Source organism: Balaenoptera ricei, chromosome 11 (genome assembly GCF_028023285.1).
Source record: "Balaenoptera ricei isolate mBalRic1 chromosome 11, mBalRic1.hap2, whole genome shotgun sequence".
NCBI classification, from domain to species: Eukaryota; Metazoa; Chordata; class Mammalia; order Artiodactyla; family Balaenopteridae; genus Balaenoptera; species Balaenoptera ricei.
In genome coordinates, this window is record NC_082649.1 from 29,645,969 (window position 1) to 29,665,597 (window position 19,629).

Genomic DNA, 19,629 nt, shown 5'->3' on the forward strand with positions numbered 1-19,629 from the left:
AGGACCATGTCCGGTGGGGTGTTTTGGGGTGTTTGGGAACTTAGTATGATTTTAGGCAGCCTCTCTGCTAATGGGTGGGGTTGTGTTCCTGTCTTGCTAGTTGTTTGGCATGGGGAGTCCAGCACTGGAGCTTGCTGGTCGTTGATTGGAGCTGGGTCTTAGCGTTGAGACGGAGGTCTCTGGGAGAGCTTTCAACAATTAATATTACGTGGGGCCGGGAGGTCTCTGGTGGACCAATGTCCTGAGCTCAGCTCTCCCACCTCAGAGGCTCAGGCCTGACATCTGGCCGGAGCACCAAGACCCTGTCAGCCACACAGTTTTTAATTCTTCTGATTTCCCACAGCTCTACTTCCCATCTGTGATTCAGCCAGTCACACAGCTGCTAGTGTTGGAGGGTCTCCTGCAGAGGCGGGGCATGGCTGTGGCTCACTGCGGGGACAATGACACTGGCAGCAGAAGTTCTGGGAAGTACTCTTTGGTGTGAGGCCTCCCGTAGTCCCGATAATATAGTTTTTTTTTTTTGTGGTAAATCTTTTCAGTAGCAGTGAGCAGAGCCAGGAATATGCTTGGTCAACAAAATAATGTTGAACACACTCCTCTTAAAATCTGATGCAGCATCAATAAAAGTAAAAGTATAATGATGGAGCAGAAAAGGAAATTATCAAACAGAATTTTGGAGACAAGAAGACAAGTAGTCAACTGGCAATCAGATTGGAAAACTCAAGAAAGCTGAATCTTAAGCCAACAGTGGAGAAAGCTAGCTTAATATTCATCAAAATGTCCAAGAATTGGGCTTCCCTGGTGGCGCAGCGGTTGAGAATCTGCCTGCCAATGCAGGGGACACGGGTTCAAGCCCTGGTCTGGGAAGATCCCACATGCTGTGGAGCAACTAGGCCCGTGAGCCACAACTACTGAGCGAGCCATAACTACTGAGCCTGCGTGTCTGGAGCCTGTGCTCCACAACAAGAGAGGCCACAATAGTGAGAGGCCCGTGCACCGCAATGAAGAGTGAGAGGTCCGCGCACCGTGATGAAGAGTGGCCCCCACTTGCCACAACTAGAGAAAGCCCTCGCACAGAAACGAAGACCCAACACAGCCAAAAATAAATAAATAAATATTAAAAAAAAAAAAAAGTCCAAGAATTGATGAAACCCGTCTGAAAGTGGGGCATGAAGAGAATGCTGATACAAGGAGACCGGTTGAAGGATGTGGGAAAAGTGGTTGGGTCCCTATATCCCCTCTCGCATGCCATGTACTTGGGCAAGCTGCCCTTCCTCCACTCTGGCAGGAGTCTGGAAGTTTATTTTCCGGAGAGGGTAAAATGCAGGGTCCCTTTATCTGATACACTCGAATATAGTCACAGACGTATTCTTCCAGAAGCAGAAACACTCACGACTGACTCACACAGGTTACATGAGATTTTCTCCAACAGGCATTCGGAAAAAAAGAAAAGAAATATGAGTCCTGACCGCCCTCCATCCACTGATCCAGTAAACTCCCTGTGCCTGATACATTTTTAAAAAGGCTCTATCGGTGTTTGCTATTATGATTTCTCCTCTTGTAATAGTATTTTTTTCTACTGACTTTTTAAAATACTTTAGTGCTACTTTATCCAGTCTGTCACTATTTTTAGAGCTTCGCTGGTAGAGTTTACCATGATAAAATGTCTCTTTTTGCCCTGCTTGGTACTTTTCAATTTTAATTCTTTGTCTTATATTCCAATGGTCAGTTCTGTTTTTTATTTGTGTTTGCCTGATCTTTGTTCTTTATTTTTTGTTTAGCTTTCAGTATATTCCTTTGTTTTACTGGTTCTCTTATAAACAAGGAATGTTTGAGGTTCTTTTTTTTTTTAATCTGACTGTGATTTGGGGAGTATAATTTATTCACATTTGATGTCATATTTAAAATGCTTGCTCTTACTTTCAGGATGTTGTTTTATGAGTTTATGCATTTCCTTCCTCTCTTCTGTTTTTGTGTCTTTCTTTATTTGGACCTAGGTTTTGTCTTTTTTATTTCTCTTGGGAGGTATACTTTGTATGTCTTCTTCCAAACTCCGATATGCAAGATACAGCCCATGCAATCATATGCAGCAGCTTGCTCTTATAAATAGAGGAGGGAAACATTACTTTTCCTGTGAGTTTGCACGGTCAGTACAGAGCTCTACTTACCCCAAGCATGTGGGGAGAAAGCTGGAGCCTGAAGTGATCTCAGCAATGGGGTCAGCCTTACCTCTGTTCCAGAGTTTCCCAGTGTTCCTAGCTGCAGCAGTGCCCTCCCACTGGGCCAGCTCGGCCCTCATCACAGCATCCTTAACAAAGCCCCTCCATCTGCCTCGTGGCCCAGGCTGATCAGGGGATAGGCCTCCCAGGACTGCGGGTGGAACTTTAAATTTGTCTTCCTGAAAGCTCCCACCACCATGCCAAAAGGCCCCAATTGTCCCCCCTAGATCTGCCTTCAAGATATAATATCTTCATCCAGCCTAGAGGCTGAAGACCTCCTTTGGAGAGGTGCCCTTGAACCTGCCTTATCAGCTCATGCTGCCCTAAGCTGCCACTCAGCTCCCACTTCTACCATTTTAAAAGCAACATGGGGTGATGAGCTTTTAAAAAAAACTGTGGTAAATACAAAATTTACCATCGTCACCATTTTTAAGCGTATAGTTCAGTAGTGTTAAATATATTCACTTTTTTGTGCAGCCAATCTGCAGAACCATCTTGCAAAACTGAAACTCTGTATCCAGTAAACAATACCTCCCTAGCTCTGCACCCCCTAGTTCCTGGAACTCACTGTTCTACTTTCTGTCTCCGTGATTTTGGCTACTCCAAGTACCTCATACAAGTGGAATCATACAGTATTTGTCTTTTCATGACTGCCTTATTTCACTTAGAATAATGTCCTAAAAATATATCTATGTTGTAGTATGCATCACAATTTCTTTCCTTTCTTAAGTCTGAATATGGATCCATTCTATGTATATCCTACTTTGTTGATCCATTTATCCATCAAATGGACCGTATGGTAGTTTTTTAAAAATTAAATAATTTATGTATTTATTTTTGGCTGCGTTGGGTCTTCGTTGCTGCTCGCGGGCTTTCTCTAGTTGTGGCGAGTGGGGGCTACTCTTCGTTGCAGTGCACAGGCTTCTTATTGCAGAGCACGGGCTCCAGGCGAGGGGGCTTCAGTCGTAGCACGCGGGCTCAGTAGTTGTGGCCCGTGGGCTCTAGAGCTCAGGCTCAGTAGTTGTGGTGCACGGGCTTCGTTGTTCTGTGGCATGTGGGATCTTCCCGGACCAGGGCTCGAACCTGTGTCTCCTGCATTGGCAGGTGGATTCTTAACCACTGCGCCACCAGGGAAGCCCCTAAAAAAGCAGTTTTCTTCACCCGATTCTAGACCTGCTAAGTCGGATTAGGGGAGGGAGGGAGGTGATCCTTAATGCTCACAAAGATTTGAAATGCTCTGCACGAGAGGATTGAAATGTACCTTGATTTTAACCCACAACCGCCGGCAGCAAGTCCTTAATTTTTTAGCACCCCTGGAAAATGGGAGAAATGAAATCTCAGCTTGGGAGAGCTTCCCAAAGGTGACCACCAGTAGTCACCTTCTCCTGGGCTGAGTTCCCCAGCAACAAGCCATGAAGAGTGGACAGAGGAAGCTCCCTGGTGGCTCCCCTTCCCCACCCCCAAGCCCCAGGGAGGACGGAGGCAGCAAGGCAGTGGAAGAACCTTTCCTTCTGCCCAGGCACAGAGCCAGAGAAGCCTCTAGGGCAAGCCGCGCAGGAACCAGCCCCGTACATTGCCTCTGTTATTTCTTGGCTTCTGCACATTTCGGTAGACCTGAAATAATCTCACTGCCAACGAAGCAGCACCCTGGGCTTTGGAAATTCTAATTGTCAGCCATCATTCCTCTGTTCATTTCTTCAAGAACATTTGTGAACTCTCAGGTCCCTCCACAGTTCCTGTGGATGTGAATACTAGTCGTTGAAAAGAAGGAGGGGGTGGAGGAGACAACAGAGAAAGAAAGAGAAAAGGCACTAGTTAAGAGATACCGGGTCATCGAGAGGAACCCAGTTCCCCCACAGTTTCCGGGGTATCTCCTGATAAGACAATGCGATGCCTACGTGGATAAGCGCAAACTTAGGATGCAGGCTAGCTGGGTTTGAGTCCTGATTCTGCCATTTCAAGGCTGTGTGACCTTAGGCAAGTTATTTGACCTCTCTGCGCCTGTGTTTTCTCATCCGTGAAATGCAGATAATAACGGTATCTACGCCTTAGATTGTCATGAGGATTAAATAAATAAGCACACTCCAAGTTCTTAACAGTGCCTGGCACAGGGTGTTGAAGAAGTCTTAGGAATTATTATTTTTGTTATCATTATGATGTGAGATAACTAGGAAAAAATGATAGAGACCACAGATGGCAGAGCGAGCTGTCTCTCGGGTGGTGTTCATTGGTGTGTGGGGTTCATGGTAAAGCACACACCCTGGAGGGCAGGGGTTATTTGGCTCTTCTACTGAGACTTAAGGAAGTTTGGATTGGGAAACACATCACAGGAAAATTCACTTGGAGGCAGGGATGAGCTAGGAGCCCCATATCAGGTCAAGGTAAGGTTATAAGCTACGGAGCTGGCAGTGAACTCAGCAGCAAAGCCAATCAATGTCAGTTCTTAAACAAAGAAGCCACATGATGACAGTAGATGAGCTTTATGGAGATGAAGCAAGTAGCAGTATGCAAATAGGGGGGGTCCATGTGAATGGTGCCCCCAGAACAGCGTGATGCCCTGTCCCAGAATAGCACTTACTCTGTCACCAAAACTATTCTAGTGTTTTACATTGATTAATCATTTGATCCTCACAACAACCTCATGAGGTAAGCTATTTTTATCCCTTTACTTTATGTGAGTACTGAGGCACTGAGAGGTTAAGTAACTTGCCCAAGGTCACACAGCCATTTTATGGCAGAGTTAGGATTTGAATTCAATTTCTGCAGAGTCCTTATGCTTAATTATTGTACTATATGATCTAACATTTATTAAGAGTTTACTATGTTCCACGTTGTGGTTGGCTTATTTCTCATAACAATTCTATCAGGTCAGCACTATTATTATTCCATTTTACAGAAAAGAAAACTGAGGCTCAGAGAGGACAAGTAACTTCCTCAAGGTCGCGTAGCTAGTAAGGGCCTGTACCCAGGCATTCTGGCTCTAGAGCTGGCTCTCAAAGCCCCTGCCTCAGAAGGCAACCATCGAACCATCTAGGAGAAAAAGGGCCAGAGGAGGAGAAAATAATTTCTAAGTGTGCACAATCTAAACAGCCCTAATGTTGCAGAAATATTGGGATGGGGACAGGCTGAGTGTGGAGGAGAGGTCGTGAGACTCGTCTAAAAGGTCATGCGAATGACTCAGGGTTCATGTCTCAGTACAGTGGAGGACAGCACCATTTATATTTCTTGACAAGCCTCAGGCTGCAGGAACTCTGAGAAACTCAGATAGGCTGATTTCTTCCGCTCCTGCATCTAGAGACTGGTCTATAAAAAGTCGATGCCCAGATCATACCACAGAGACGAATCCATTTCATTTCCCTGACCCTTCAATCACCGGTTGCCCGCCATCCCCGGGGCACAAGGTGCTGACCCAGAATCTGCAGCCCTACCCTCAGCTTGAACATCCCGGGGCACGTGAACAGAGAACCATCGTGAAAAGACGTCTCTAACATTCACTGACTATTTTCTAAAATGTTCTTTCAGCTTCTCCGTGAACACGAACTAGCAGGGGAGGACCCAGTAAGGCAAAAACGAGCTGGTATGTAACCCTTTGCTTGGCCATTTTTCTAGTAAATCCCATCAAATGACATTTGTTGTAACTTTTTGAAACACTGGGATCCACATAATTCAGTCTCTGAGCATCTCAGGGTTCAATTTCTAGAAGTAACTGCAAAGGAACTCCATTCTCTATCAAATGACATTAAAGGGATCTTATCAGCACATTCAAGGCTCGTGTCCTCTCCCATCACCTCTCCTCAGAGCCTGAAGATTTCCCCGAGGCCCCTTCCTTCAGCTGCCCTCCGCCACCACCAAAAAGCCTGCTTCTCTCTTCTCAGCCCAGCAGCCTTGCCTTTTTTCTTTTCTTTTAACCTTGTCTCCTCTCACTCAGCACTTTATTTTGTGGATCAATTGAATCGCTAGACCCAAGTCCTTTTCTGCCACTGAATTCCAAAGAAGCTGTCTGGAAAACACAGGGCTCTGCCCTTTGGAGGGTTGGGCTGTGAGCTGTGAGGACCTGCATGCCGGTCCTCAGTGTCCCCTCCCTCGTGTGGGACCATGAGCAGGTGGGTACATCTGGAGGCTGCATTTTCCAAGGACCAGCTCCTTCTTCCATCACAGCAACCTTGCAAAAGCATCAAGCTGATTTTCTCATTTCCCTGCAGAAAATCCTTCAAGGGCTGCCAATTGCCTTGGAGATAAAATCTGATTATCCGCTCACTGGACCCTATGTGCTTTACCCATTCACTCTCCTTCTGCTGCTTTTCACAGAGTCAGTATCCACCCCCCCCCCCCCCTTTGCTTGTCTGGGGGACTCAATTCCCATGGGCTCCTGCCCTGGAAGGTCTTCCATCAATTCCCCAGACAGGGAAGGGCTGTTCTCCTGGGTTCCCATTACCCACAATACATCCTCGTAGCCCAACATTTATCCCAATGCATTGTAATTCTTTTGCTTCCTGTTTGCCACTCCCAGGAGACACGAGCTCCCTTGAACCCTCTTCCTCTCTGCAGCCTGGCGTGTAGCCCAGTGTCCCTAAAGATGAGTGAACAAATAAAGAGTCTCTGTCATAGCTGCCCCTGTGTGAGTTCAGAGGATATGTTCCTTTTTGCTAAGAGTCTGCTGGCTTCGTGGCTGGACCAACCTTCTAGAAACTTCTTCACTTGTAACATTGGGACTGAATCCTTTTCCAGGCATGTTGGGACTTGGTCTGTTCAGTCTGGTGGTCTAAAAGAGACTTTAGGCTGCCAGAGGGAGCAGGCTTGCCCCGAGGGCAGGATAAAGGCGTCAGGTAGAGCCCTTTACAGGGCCATAACAAGATCCGCCTGCAGCCCCGTGCGTGAAATGAGAATTCAACCATATTGTATTAAGCTTTTGAAATGCTCACCGCAAGTTCATACCATTGGTCCTCTCTCCTTCCCTTCCTTCCCTTATTTTTTCTATTTTAACCCTGTTTTATATCCCTATGGGATCCTCACTTGCCCTCCTCTCCTTCCCTAAAGTGATCTACAGCACAGACTGTACTTCCTTTGCTTTAAAACAAACATTATCACCTCTACCCCCTCCCTGAAAACCCCTTGAACCCTCCCACCCCCATGACAGGAACAGGACCAGAGATGTCCCCACTCAGTATTTTGAAAGACTTTTCTTCTTAAAATCAAACCACTTAAGTTCCAGCTCCAGGTTCTGCCAGCTTCTTCTAGGGCTCAGGCTGCCACCTGCCTCAGGACCAGTTGGTGACCTACACCTGGAAAAATAACATCTTTCTGCACTTCCTGGCCTAGCTATTTATGATCTTTGGTGACAGCATGAGAGGTTAGCCCTCAGAGAGGAAACCACTTCCACTTCTAAGGATTTGACATTCCAAAATTTTTCCAGACGTGCTTTCATTAAAAACAGTCACGATGATGATAAATCACCATGAAAACATGTTTTCCATTTTTTATACATGGTTTGGGCCTCGAGGGTCACTTTGGAAGTGTTAATGACTCAACCCATCATCTGCAGAAGAAGGATTGGCCTTGGTACTTGTACAAAATCACTGGAGTAAGAACTGGTCATGGAAAGGCCCAGGCACTAGGCCGCAGATACTCAGAATATAAGTTGAAATTAAGAGCATCGCTCTCCAGGAAAACTAGGAAAGCAAGCAATAGGAGGGTTACATTCAGCAGATACCACACAGAAGTGTCTGTGTTCTGGAGCCTTCATGCCAGAAAGGGACAAACAAAGTTTCCAAGAGAAAGAGAATTCTCAAAAGGAACTTCCTTTTGAGGCACTGGACCAACTCTTTAGAGCTTTAAAGTTTGATCCTTTAAAGGTAGGATCAATACTCACATCTATTCTCAGAGCTATGGACTTCTTCCTCTACCACATATTATGTATCACAAATATATCACACACATCCAAACACACACACATATATATACATACATACAAATATACAAATATATTTTTACTGTATAAGGTTGTTGAGAGGATTAAATAATATTATGTACTTATTTTTTTAAATGTTAATATAGTTATCTGGGGTGGGTATTTGATGTTTTTATTTGTTTTAATGGTTTTTAAAATTAAAAACAAATTTAATTGATTGATTTATAAAAATATTGCATTTGACAGAGCCTGAAATATCCCTGGTACAGAGAAGGTTTTGTAGAACTACTGAAGGCAGGAGGTTGAATGCCACAATATTAGCATTTTAGGAAAACTATTTCAAAACTTTGTGGGGGCAGAGAAACCTTCACCAAAAACTCGGAGGCCAGAGGCAAGAAGAGTATGAATCTGCTTGTTAGTGGCTATTGGGGAGCAGAGGGAATTAAGCATCCATCAAAGCCTCCAGAATTCTGTCCTGATTCCACCAGGAAGTGGATTCTAGACCAGCCGAGAGGCTGGCACAGAGGAGGCATTGGTGGAAGCCATCTGAAGTGAAAATTTGCCAGATGGTTACGGCTGAAGGAATTAGATGAAGAGGTTAGTGCCGGGAGACCAGCAAGGACCCTCAGCAGTGTGGACCGTCATCGGTCCTGGTACCTGGAATGACGTTAGGAAAGGAACATGGCGAACGCTTGTGAGGGACATTTTGAGAACTGGGTCAAAAGGACTTGGGGACAGACTTGACATGGGGGTGACAGGGAGGGATGATCTATATGATACTTGGGGGTGCACAGACCCGGGTGACTGGGGAGGTGGAGGCCACAGGTAGAAGCCGGAGCTGGAATGAAAATCTTATTTTGGAAGTACAACAGTCAGCGGGAAATTTAGTCTTAAGGGCAATCTTCACAGGGGACTGAAAGCAGAAGTTTCTTGGGAATTCCCTGGGGGTCCAGTGGTTAAGGCTCCGTGCTTCCACTGCAGGGGGCACGGGTTCGATACCTGGTTGGGGAATTAAGATCCTGCATGCTGCATGGTGTGGCCAAAAATAAATAAAGTGCCGGATGGACTGATTTTAAAGTTTTTTTTTTTTTAAAAAGAGGCTTCTTAGGTTGGAAGTAACGCAAATGTGTCCTCAGCATCAATTATGAAGTTACCCAGGTCAGATTTCTGAGCTTAACTGGGAACGTGTCTTGGGTCCTGGGCTGAAGAGTCCCCACTGGTTCTTCTTTGGTTTCAAAAGGAATGGCTGGTAGGAGAAAGGGAGACCCAGGATGTCCTAAGCCCGAGCTGGAGGCACTTACATCTTCACAGATTCAGTGAGAGCAAGGTTCCTACCAGACTGGGCTGCCAGCTGCCAGCTCGGAAATCCTGACCTTTCTGCAGACCTGCAGCCTGGCCGGGTGTGCTGTCTCTTTTTGATCTGTGTTCAGGAAATGCTGTGCATTCTCCAGGTTGAGGAACAGATTTGGGGATTTTCCTGGCTTTAATCTTTCTTATGATAACATGTGGCATTTCGTGCTCCGAGCAGGCAGTAGTGGTGGCAAAGTGAGAAGAGAAGGCTGGTGCTCTCTGCCTGGTGGGGATTTTCTTTGCTTACCTATCTCAAAAGTGAGACCTGATTGGAAGAGAATTAGGTTTAGTTGACCTACCAGCAGACAGCTGCATAGATGATAATCCTTTCACTTATTATGATCAGTATTATTATTTCTACACGCTGCTTCAGAATGGCTATTCTATGCCAGGCAATTTGCTAGGGGTCTTCATACCCCGACTCCTTAACAACAAATTCTGCAGAGAAAATAGTGCTCCTAATTTACAGATGAGCAAAGCTTGGCTCACTGGGGTTCAGTAGCCTCCCAGGTGAGAGGGCATTTACCCCAGTTCTCTCTGGCTCCAAGTCCTAGCTCATAGTTAAGAGTCAGAGTTTTCAACATGACTTTCTGGATCTTGCCTGTGAGATTCCGTGCCATGATTTTTTTTTTTTTTTTTTTTAGCAAAGAAGGGTTTTTAATATTTAATTAGTATACATTTATTAAGCACCTATTGGGCACAAAAAACGTAAAACATGCTGACTGCTGCTATCAACTTTTAATCTGGTTGTAAGGATAGGATATGCACGCATCATAAGTTAAATTCAAAGTCTGTAAGATCCAAAGCAGAGTCACCCCATACTGGGAGCCTGAAAAAGGCAAAGCTACTGCCTAGAAAATGGTAGGAGCTACAGAGAGATAGGTCTGGGCTAAATGTAAGTTTCTAACAGAACTAACTAAAGGTGGGTTGGACCGTCTTATATGGAGGTGAGTTTCATGTCATGCAAGGTATTTAAGCCAATCTGAATAAGCACCTAGCAGGAGTGTTTATAGAGGGCATCATGGCATCTGATGAGTGGTTAAAGGTGATCTTTAAAATACTCAAACAACTTCACGATGCCTTGATTCTGTGAGTCCTCAGGTCACTGAACACGCATAGACTCAGAGAGTGACCAGGAGAGAATTGATTGAGGTTGAGGCATGAAAGAAGGAGCAGAAATGGGACAGAAGAAGGGAGGGAGGAGGGAGCTCCAGGCAGAGGGAATACGAGGAGATTAATGACGGTCTGGGGCTTTTTCTTATGCATATATTGCAGAAGGAAACTGCGTTCTCTCTAACCACATTTAGAGGAAGTTTACGCAGCTGTGATTCTCGGAGCAGATTTGTTGAGTGAGGGCCACTAGCATCGCTTTACATGGGGCTGACTTTGATGATTTGGGTGTACGATGAGCTAGTAGAATTGATTCTTTTCTCCAGGCCTCACAGCCCATTGTTTTATGCCACAGTGCTGCCCTCCGTCTCCCCCATCCATGCCTGCCCCCCAGACCATAGCCTGGGGTTCTGGCAGTTTTCCTCTGTGTGAACAAACCTTTCAAAACCTAAAGGGAGAACAGGATCTTTGACTCTCTGCTGACAAAGGTACAGCAGATCCAGAAGATGCTGCCAAATTGGTACCTACGAGAACATGTCAAGAAGAAAGCAGAGCAGGTAGCTTTTAATATTTACCTGCTACAGGACTAAGGGGGAGAAACGAGAGCCAAATCTTCAGTGATAAAGACGCATGGGCCCCTTTGGTCAAGAGAAAACCATACGAACCTCATTTCTCCCGAGTGATGTCAGCAGGCTTCACTCTCTTGCAGGTGAGAGATTCATTTATACATTGACTTAGGCCCCGACTTCTGAGAAGCCGTAGTTCCCAGGAGAGTGGCCAGGCAAAAATAGTCTTGTTTGCTTAAACAGCTGTGATGAAGACCCAGAACTGCTTGTCACAGTTTGTGGCCAACTTTCCAGAAATGTCTCTTTAAGATAAGTGCAGTGTGGCGGGCAGTGATTAATGGGAAAGGACAGGGGAAATCCTGGTTGGTTTGTGCCTCCCAGGCCAGGGATAGGCCTGTGTCTGTGACACTGATGACCCCTGGAATGTGTTACCTTCCACTGGGGCATCGGTAAGTCAGAAGAACTCAGACAAACAACACCAGGGCGAAGGAGCCCGAGGCAAAGAGAACACACTGAACTGTCTGGAATCAGGTGGTCCAGAGGCAGCAGAGAAGCATGGAAGGGCCTCTAAAATACACACTTACACAGAGCGGGAGGAACCGTCCTGCTCCTCCTGGGTCCCTTGTAGCCTGGGGCAAGCCCACCAGCATCACTTTCCGAAGCTCTGAAGTCCTCAGGTTTGGAGGAGGTGAGGTGGACAGGGCGTGGCCTTTCGACCCCAAATCTTGGGCCCCTGACCCCACCCTACACAAGTCATACTAATCCTGAGCGTCTGGGCTTCTTCCCTTAAACTCAGATGCTCTCCCTGGGCATTACAGGGACCGGAGGCCCAGTGGTGTTTCTGTGTTCTGCTTGCCCGTAACACCATGATGCTTTGGGTTCAGGGCCAAGCCAATGGTCCCTGGTAGGTCCAGCCAAGCTATCTCTATCTTTGAAGTTATTAATTACTGCATGCCCACCCCACCTCCAAAACATCCTTTATTCTCTTTTCCTGAGGAACACATGGCACCATTAGGGGTGATATGATTCTATCAGTCACACTGTCAGAGTGAGGTAATGGAAAGAACCCCATTCTAGAAGTCCAGAGATCCAAGTTCTGGGCACCACCAGCAAGCAGCAGGAGCTGGGGCAAGTCATTTACTCTTTGGGGGAATCATTCTTCTCACGCCTAAAAGCAGAGATTTCTGGGACTAACTTATAAAGATTCTACTTTGACTCACCTGGGTTGAGGTTCCACAATATCTGTGTGTGTAGAATCCCTACGTGTGGATAATCACCAGTCAGGAGTGGGGACCACTGGAATAGATGATTTCCAAGGGCAAGCCTGTAGCCTTCTGAGTTACTATGGTGTTTTTGAGCCTGTTTTGAAGAATTAACCATTTTTCAAGAAGACATTTCTTTCTCCATTAAATGTTCCCCATCCTTACCAGTCTCTATGGAAAACTGGTGCTCAGGCTGAGGGTTATTCTGAAACTCCCTTAGAAGTTGTCAAGCACATAAAAGGTGGCTGAGGGGAAGGGGGTCTTAGAGGCTGGTGCTTTAATTAATATCTGCACAAATGCCATAGACTAGAACTCGCTAAAGTCACAGGAACTGTCCTCTTAGTGGTATTTTAAGCTTTTGGCTCAGCTCCTTGTAGGATCTCAGCGGAAGAACTACCTTGGCTTCAGTGGGGAATGACGACATCCAGGAAGCACCATGTGCTTTTCAGGCACACTGCTCATTCTCCAATTACGTCTGTAAAGAGCAGAGAGAGGTGGGCTCAGGGATGGGTGATACTGACGACCCTCAGGCAGGCATTGAAATCATGCTGGGGTCAGACCCTGGGAGGCAATAATGCAGGTGATGGAGTGGGTGCTACGGGATTGTTACTGACCTCACTCATCTCAAAAGCAGCTACCGTCCAGGAAATCCTGTTTACATTCATTCCTGGGAGGAGAGTAGACTGACCACAGCAAAGAGGATCCTGGAGCTTCTGAATCCTCCGGAGGGTATAAACATTGCTGCATTACTTTTCAGGAAAAAGAATGTGCTCTAAAACAGACCTTATAAATATCATGCAGCCGCCCTCCTTGCAAATGTTCCCAGCAGGCCACATACTATGTCTAGGGTTAGGATCACTCAGATTAAGATTAGCCGTCCTTCCAGGAAGCTTGTTTGCATCACAGAACCGTTTGCAAATCAGAAAGAAAACAGGAAATTTCAAGCAATGCCATAATATCGTGACAAGCTGAGATTCCGCACTGGGTTTTAAAAGTCACTGTGTTCTACTTGTAAATACATTTTTATAAGGAGGAAACATACCTTAAGATGCATTCCTAATTTTAAGAAAATGTGCCCAGATGTTTTTTACAGCAAGTTAATTACAGCAAGTTGAAGGATGCCAAAATGAAATAATTCTCAACAAGGTTGATAAGTAAAACCAAACTCCTAGACAAACATAGTTTACAGCTGTAAGTGGACAAATATTACCATTTTCTACAATAAACATTTATCAGTTGGAGTTTCCCATGGTAAACTTACTCCATTTTAGTGTTTCTCATAAATAATCCTTGGAATATTTAAAACAAATCTTGTGATATTATGGGGGAAATTCTTTGTCTTTTTAGAAAACAGACATAGAATTTTAATGTTATGGTTTTATATATATACATATATATATGTATCATACTTCCAGATTTTACTTATATTTTAAAGTAAAAGTCTTGCAGGTATTCACTAATCTTTTCCTTATTTGACTGACAAGACAAAATAAGCCACAACTTGTCTTCTCAAGGCATCTGTATTAAAAATTCTCCTATTTTTTGAAGGTTCTTCATTAGCTACTAACCAAGCCCATGGCTTCTGCTCCAGTTATATATTTCAACCAGGAATGAGCCAAAGATTCTGGCCATGACAGAAAGGTGAATCTGTGACTCAACTCAGAAATCGCAGGTTTATCAAGAATTGATTGGACGTGAATTTATTATGTGCTGGGTTCCATGCCAGATGGAGTGGGTAAGGCCATGAGAAGTGAAAGAAGCAGTTCCTGCCCTTGAGAACTTACAACCAACAGCCCAGACATGATGTAATAGTGGTAATTATGCAGGAACATTCCAATAGATCTATTGTCTGGCTTGCCTGGATTGGGAGGCAGACTCATCTAGAATGCCAGCCGGGCAACCAGTCTTGAGACAATTTGGAAGAACAATGAACTGCTGAAGATCTCTTTCATTTTAATTTCCAATTTGCCAATTTTGCTGTCGTTGAGTACCTAGCATGTGCTGGACACCAGAGATACAGAGTAAGAACACGCTGTGCACACAGGCTAAGAACAAAGGGAATTAACTACATGACTTTTCCCAGAGGTCTTCAAGCCGTGCTTGCATCCTTCAGCTCTCAAAATACATGCGTGACCATTGAATGGTGTCAGAAACATACTGACTCATTCTGGTGAGTCAGGACCGTGGCTTTTATTGTCTAGACGGTTGCCAAGCCTCCCTGCTGGGTCTCCCTGCTTCTATTCGCGTCCCATTCGAGTCCATTCTCCACACAGTCACCCTTGGCCTTGGACACCAAAAGGGGTGTGGGAATGGAGAGGATGGACAAGTCCTGAGCTTGGCCTGTGAAGTTCTCAAATGGCCAGAGACCACAGCGCTGATACAAGCTAGATCTGTTTCCTTTCTCCTCTAATATAGCAAGAGTCATAGACAGGAAGAATCATGAAGGGAGGGCTTGGTGGTGATCAGTAAACAAACTTCTTTTTCTCTAAAAAAGTTCATTAGAAATTCTTAAAGGCTGATGTGTCCGGCATCCACATGTCCCCATCATTAGCTTTTTTTTTTTTAATTTTAATTTCTATATTTATTTATTTATTTAACCGCACCACACGGTATGCGGGATCTTAGTTCCCCGACCAGGGATCGAACCACCCCCCTGCAGTGGAAGCGCGGAGCCCTAACCACTAGACCCCAGGGGATTCCCAAGAAACTTCTGCTTTTTGTTTTATATTGGAGTCTAGTTGATTTACAATGCTGTGTTAGTTTCAGGCGTACAGCAAAGTGATTCAGTTATACATGTACATATATCTGTTGTTTTTCAGATTCTTTTCCTCTATAGGTTATCACAGAATACTGAGCAGAGTTCCCTGTGCTCCACAGTAGGTCCTTGTTGTTTATCTATCTTATATATAGTAGTGTGCATCTGTTCATCCCAACCACCTAATTAAAACGTCATTGGCTTTAAGTGCTGAAAGGTCCATCATGTTCTCTCTCTGCCCGCTGCAGTGAGTTCTCACAGCCTTTGTATGCTTTCGTTCCAGTTGCCATGAGCCGTCCTGCAGCCCAAGAGTTCACTGTTGATGTTGAGGTCAGTTTTGAAGACGCCTCCTTCCTGGAGCTTAGCAAAGCTTACTTGAATAACCTCAGTTTTCCAGTTCAAGGGGATGACACTGACCCAGCTACCAACATTTTGAGCATCGAGGTGACAACAGGTGAGTAAAAGACACATTGCTTGAAATAGGAGGATTGGGCCAATCAGGAGAAACGTTGCTCTGAGCTCCTTCCTTTTAGAGGGGGATGTGGGGTGTAGAGGGGGGTAGCCTGGGGAGGGTTGACCTCAGAAAGGATGCAATGGGATGGTTGGGTAAGGAAGATTAGACTTAATGACCATGATACTCATATCTAAGCACCCCAAATTTTCTCCGTTCCCCTCTTCCTGTGCCTCCCCCACCCACTCTTCCAACAGCTTACCTTATGATCCTTTCAAGAAAGGCATGTTTTTTGATCAAATTTTTTTAATTGGAGTATAGTTGATTTACAATGTTAGTTTCCACTGTACAGCAAAGTGAGTCAGTTATACATACACATATATCCACTCTTTTTTTAGATTCTATTCCCATATTGGTCATTACAAAGCATTGAATAGAGTTTCCTGTGCTATTCAGTAGGTTCTTATTGGTTATCTGAAAGGCATTTTTAATCACAGTACACAAAACTGAGGATTTTTAAGGCCAATGTGTATCAAGCACTAAATGCAGTTAGGTGGTCCAGGGGTGGTCGCTTTTGCCACCCTCTTAAGGCACATTTGTATTTTACATGGGAGTCAAAAGTTCTGCTAATACCACCTCCACAACCATCTCAAAAATAAGTAAGTGAGAAACAACAACAACAAAAATAAAACAACCAAAAAAATGCTTTTCACGTCAGCGGGAGAGAGATTTTGACAAAGGGGATCTTGTTGGTTCCCTTCGAAGTACCCCCGGCCAATGTTCACCACACTCACTAGCAGCCTTGACTTCCTCCATTTCTTCTGCTTCTGCTTCACCCCCTCCTGCTGCTGGAGCACAGGACGGGAGCGATGTCCAAGGATTCCGGGGGACTTGGTTGTCCCTCCTGTTTCAGGAACAATTATTTGATGGCTTTCCTTTGGGTGGTCACTCTGTGGGCCTTTGCCTAGATACCCACCTGCAGAACAAACAGCTCACAGTGATGTGGCTTTAGTCCACTTTTAGACATAAATTCCAAGCCCTCTGTTTTCAGAGCATTTTTCAATGTCAATTTTTAATGGGATTGGAGTCTAGGCTGTTCACATTTGACTTGAAATGTAAAAGGCACAAGTTTAGAATTTTACTTATACTCTATATTTGTTATCTATTGCTGCGTGATAAATTACCCCCAAAATTAGCATCTAAAACAACAAACTCGGAATTCCCTGACGATCCAGTGGTTAGGACTCTGTGCTTTCAGTGCCGAGGGCCCGGATTTGATCCCAGGTTGGGAAACAAAGATCCCACAAGCCGCACAGCATGGCCAAAAAAGAAACCAAAACAAAACAAACAAAAAACAACAAATGTTTATTATGTCACACAGTTTCTGAGGGCCAAACATCCAGGAAGAGCTTAGCTGGATGGCATTGGCTCTGGGGTCTCTCATGAGGTGGTAGTCAAGCCGTCAGCCAGAGTTGCAATCACCTGAAGGCTCAGCTGAGCCTGGAAAACCCACTTTCAGGCTCACGCATGCGGTTGTTGGCAGCCCTCAGCTCCTCCCTAGCTATTGGCTTAGAGACCTCAGTTCCTAATCATGTGGGCCTCCCTATGACATGTCCTCATGCAATGCAGCTGGCTTCCCCCAGAGCAAGTGATCAGAGAGAGAGAGAGAGCGAGCATAGCCAAGAGGGAAGCCACAGTGTCTTTTATAACCTAATCTCAGAAGTGATGCACCACCACTTCTTTCTATAGTCTCTTGGGCACACAGACCAACCCTAGTACAACATGAGAGGGAGTTACAAAAGGATGTGAGTACCCAGAGGCAAGGATGGGTGGTGCCATCTTGGAGGCCGGCTGCCATACTCTCTAGTCCGGGAATCTGTTTAGCACTTCATCATTGTAGGCAGCCCCTGGGATAGTCAGAGCTGTCATCTTTTAGGTGGCCGTGCCTAACAGCAAGGTGACATGTACAGGAATCATGAGAATCTCATGCAGTACTACTGAACTTCCCAGAAGGGCAATGTGGAGTGGAGTTAGGGTTTCCTACAAGTATAAATACTTGTCATCTATAAACACAAAGGCGGTAACTACCTTTTCTCTCCTCATTGTTCTGGTTGATGACAGTCTGCAGACCTACTGGAAATGAAACCTGGTGCTCCTGTGAGAAAGGCTATAAGTGGCCTCAGGAAAGGTGCCTCCACAATCTCACTTGCCAAGGGCATGATGGCTCCCCTTCAGGGCATCATTGCAGTTGCCTTAAGGGACTGCCTCCCAAGGGACCTTTTTGCCAGCTCCAGGGAGGTAAGTAACTGCTCACTGAATGTTTGTTTGTTGAGTGGCTATTTGATATCAACTCAACCAAATGCTTCTCTGTCCTGTGTGTACTCAAATGCTGACATGGGATTTTTAAAATATTGCCCTGTGTTCTTCAGCAGATATTACCCTGCGAATGTCGGTCAGACTCAATGTGGGCTTTCAAGAAGAACTCAGGAACTCTTCCTCTGCCCTCTATAGGTCCTACAAGACTGACTTGGAAACAGCGGTGGGTTTTGGTCCCAGGAGGCTCTTAACCAACAAACTCTGAGCTGAACTGAATCTATTGCATTTACAGTGGGTCGTTTGCTTGAATCTGTCAGAATTTATGAATGTGAATGTTGAAATTATTTCTATACCTCTGGGATGATGAATTAAGAAGCGCTCAAATCAGACGGTGTTCAGGGGATGATTTGACATCATCTTGACCTATAGGTGGAACTTCTTCCCAGGATAGAATTGATTCACGTAAAATTTGGTGGCATCAACTCACAGAAACCTACTAAAAGGTCCAAGAACCTGGTCTAAAAGCACCAGATGGTGCATTTCTATTCATCTTCACACATCACATGGGTGAAACCCCTAACATCTTTTGTGCAGACCAGCCCAAGTCTGGCACAGAGGATTCCACACCACTCTACACTGGAGGTCCCAAGGCATTCACACTTAAGGCAGATTTAAATTTACTCATGTAGATAGGTTCATTTGTGTCATATTGTAGATTCCACATAACAGAAACAGACCTAGAGAACAGACTTGTGGTTGCCAAGGGGGAGTGGGGGAAGGGGAGGGAGGGATTGGGAGTGTGGGGTTAGCAGATGCAAACTATTATATATAGAATGGATAAACAACAAGGTCCTACTGTACAGCACAGGGAACTATATTCAATATCCTGTGATAAACCACAATGAAAAGAATATTAAAAAGAATGTATACATATGTAAATTTACTCATGCAAAAAAAGAGGATATTCTCTCATTGTAAACTGTGTGCCAGACACTATTCTAAGTGCTTTACATTGGATTAATTCATCTAAACCTAAATGCTTTGCTTGAGTCAATTCATTTGGAATAGAGCTTCTCAACGGGTGTGGTACAAATTGCTACAGGTGGGCTGAGGTAATGACTCCGCTTAACTCTGTGGGCGGCCAACCCTCTGCCTCAAGCCGGGAGCAGCCTCTTGCTTACCCAGTCAAATATTGCCATTGTTCATGGGCGCCATGATGAAACTCTGATACAGAAGAGCTGTAGGATATCTGATTTGCATATCCGACATGTAATAGTTCTGCACAGCATGAGAATTCTCCTCATGCACACACATGACGCACTAAAGTATACACTTTTGAGGAAAAAAGGAGAGTTACATATTAATCTTTGGATCCCACCCATCCAGCTACTTAACACAGCACTTTGCACATGGCATCCGCCCTGTAAATATGACTTGATTCAAATTGAATTTCCTGTGGGGTTGGAATTCAGGGAAACAAAAGGAAGTAAAAACATCAGCAAAAAACACATTGGCTCAACCGGAGCTGTGATATGTTAAGTGAGGGATCCGATCCGGCAGTGTGGCAGCTGCAAGAAGGCACCTCGAAGATTTCCAACTACAGGAAATGCAATTGACTGAGGGCCCCGGCTGCTGCCGCGTGGCAGTGCTTGCTGCCTGCTGCTAGTGAATGAGCAGGGCGGGTCTGTCTAG

General features: G+C 45.1%; 1 protein-coding gene across 7 annotated transcripts in view; it reads left to right on the plus strand.

The window, feature by feature from the left end:
• Positions 1-19,629, plus strand: part of ADGRF5 (adhesion G protein-coupled receptor F5) — a 109,983-nt gene that overhangs the window by 58,290 nt on the left and 32,064 nt on the right. For 5 of the 7 annotated variants that reach the window (XM_059938549.1, XM_059938546.1, XM_059938552.1 and 2 more), the window contains exons 3-6: positions 5,742-5,796; positions 15,454-15,624; positions 17,743-17,919; positions 18,051-18,160. In XM_059938549.1, coding sequence (XP_059794532.1) covers positions 5,742-5,796; positions 15,454-15,624; positions 17,743-17,919; positions 18,051-18,160 — 513 coding nt within the window. The remainder of the gene's footprint in view (positions 1-5,741; positions 5,797-15,453; positions 15,625-17,742; positions 17,920-18,050; positions 18,161-19,629) is intronic. The other 2 variants (XM_059938547.1, XM_059938553.1) reach the window with 1 other exon arrangement.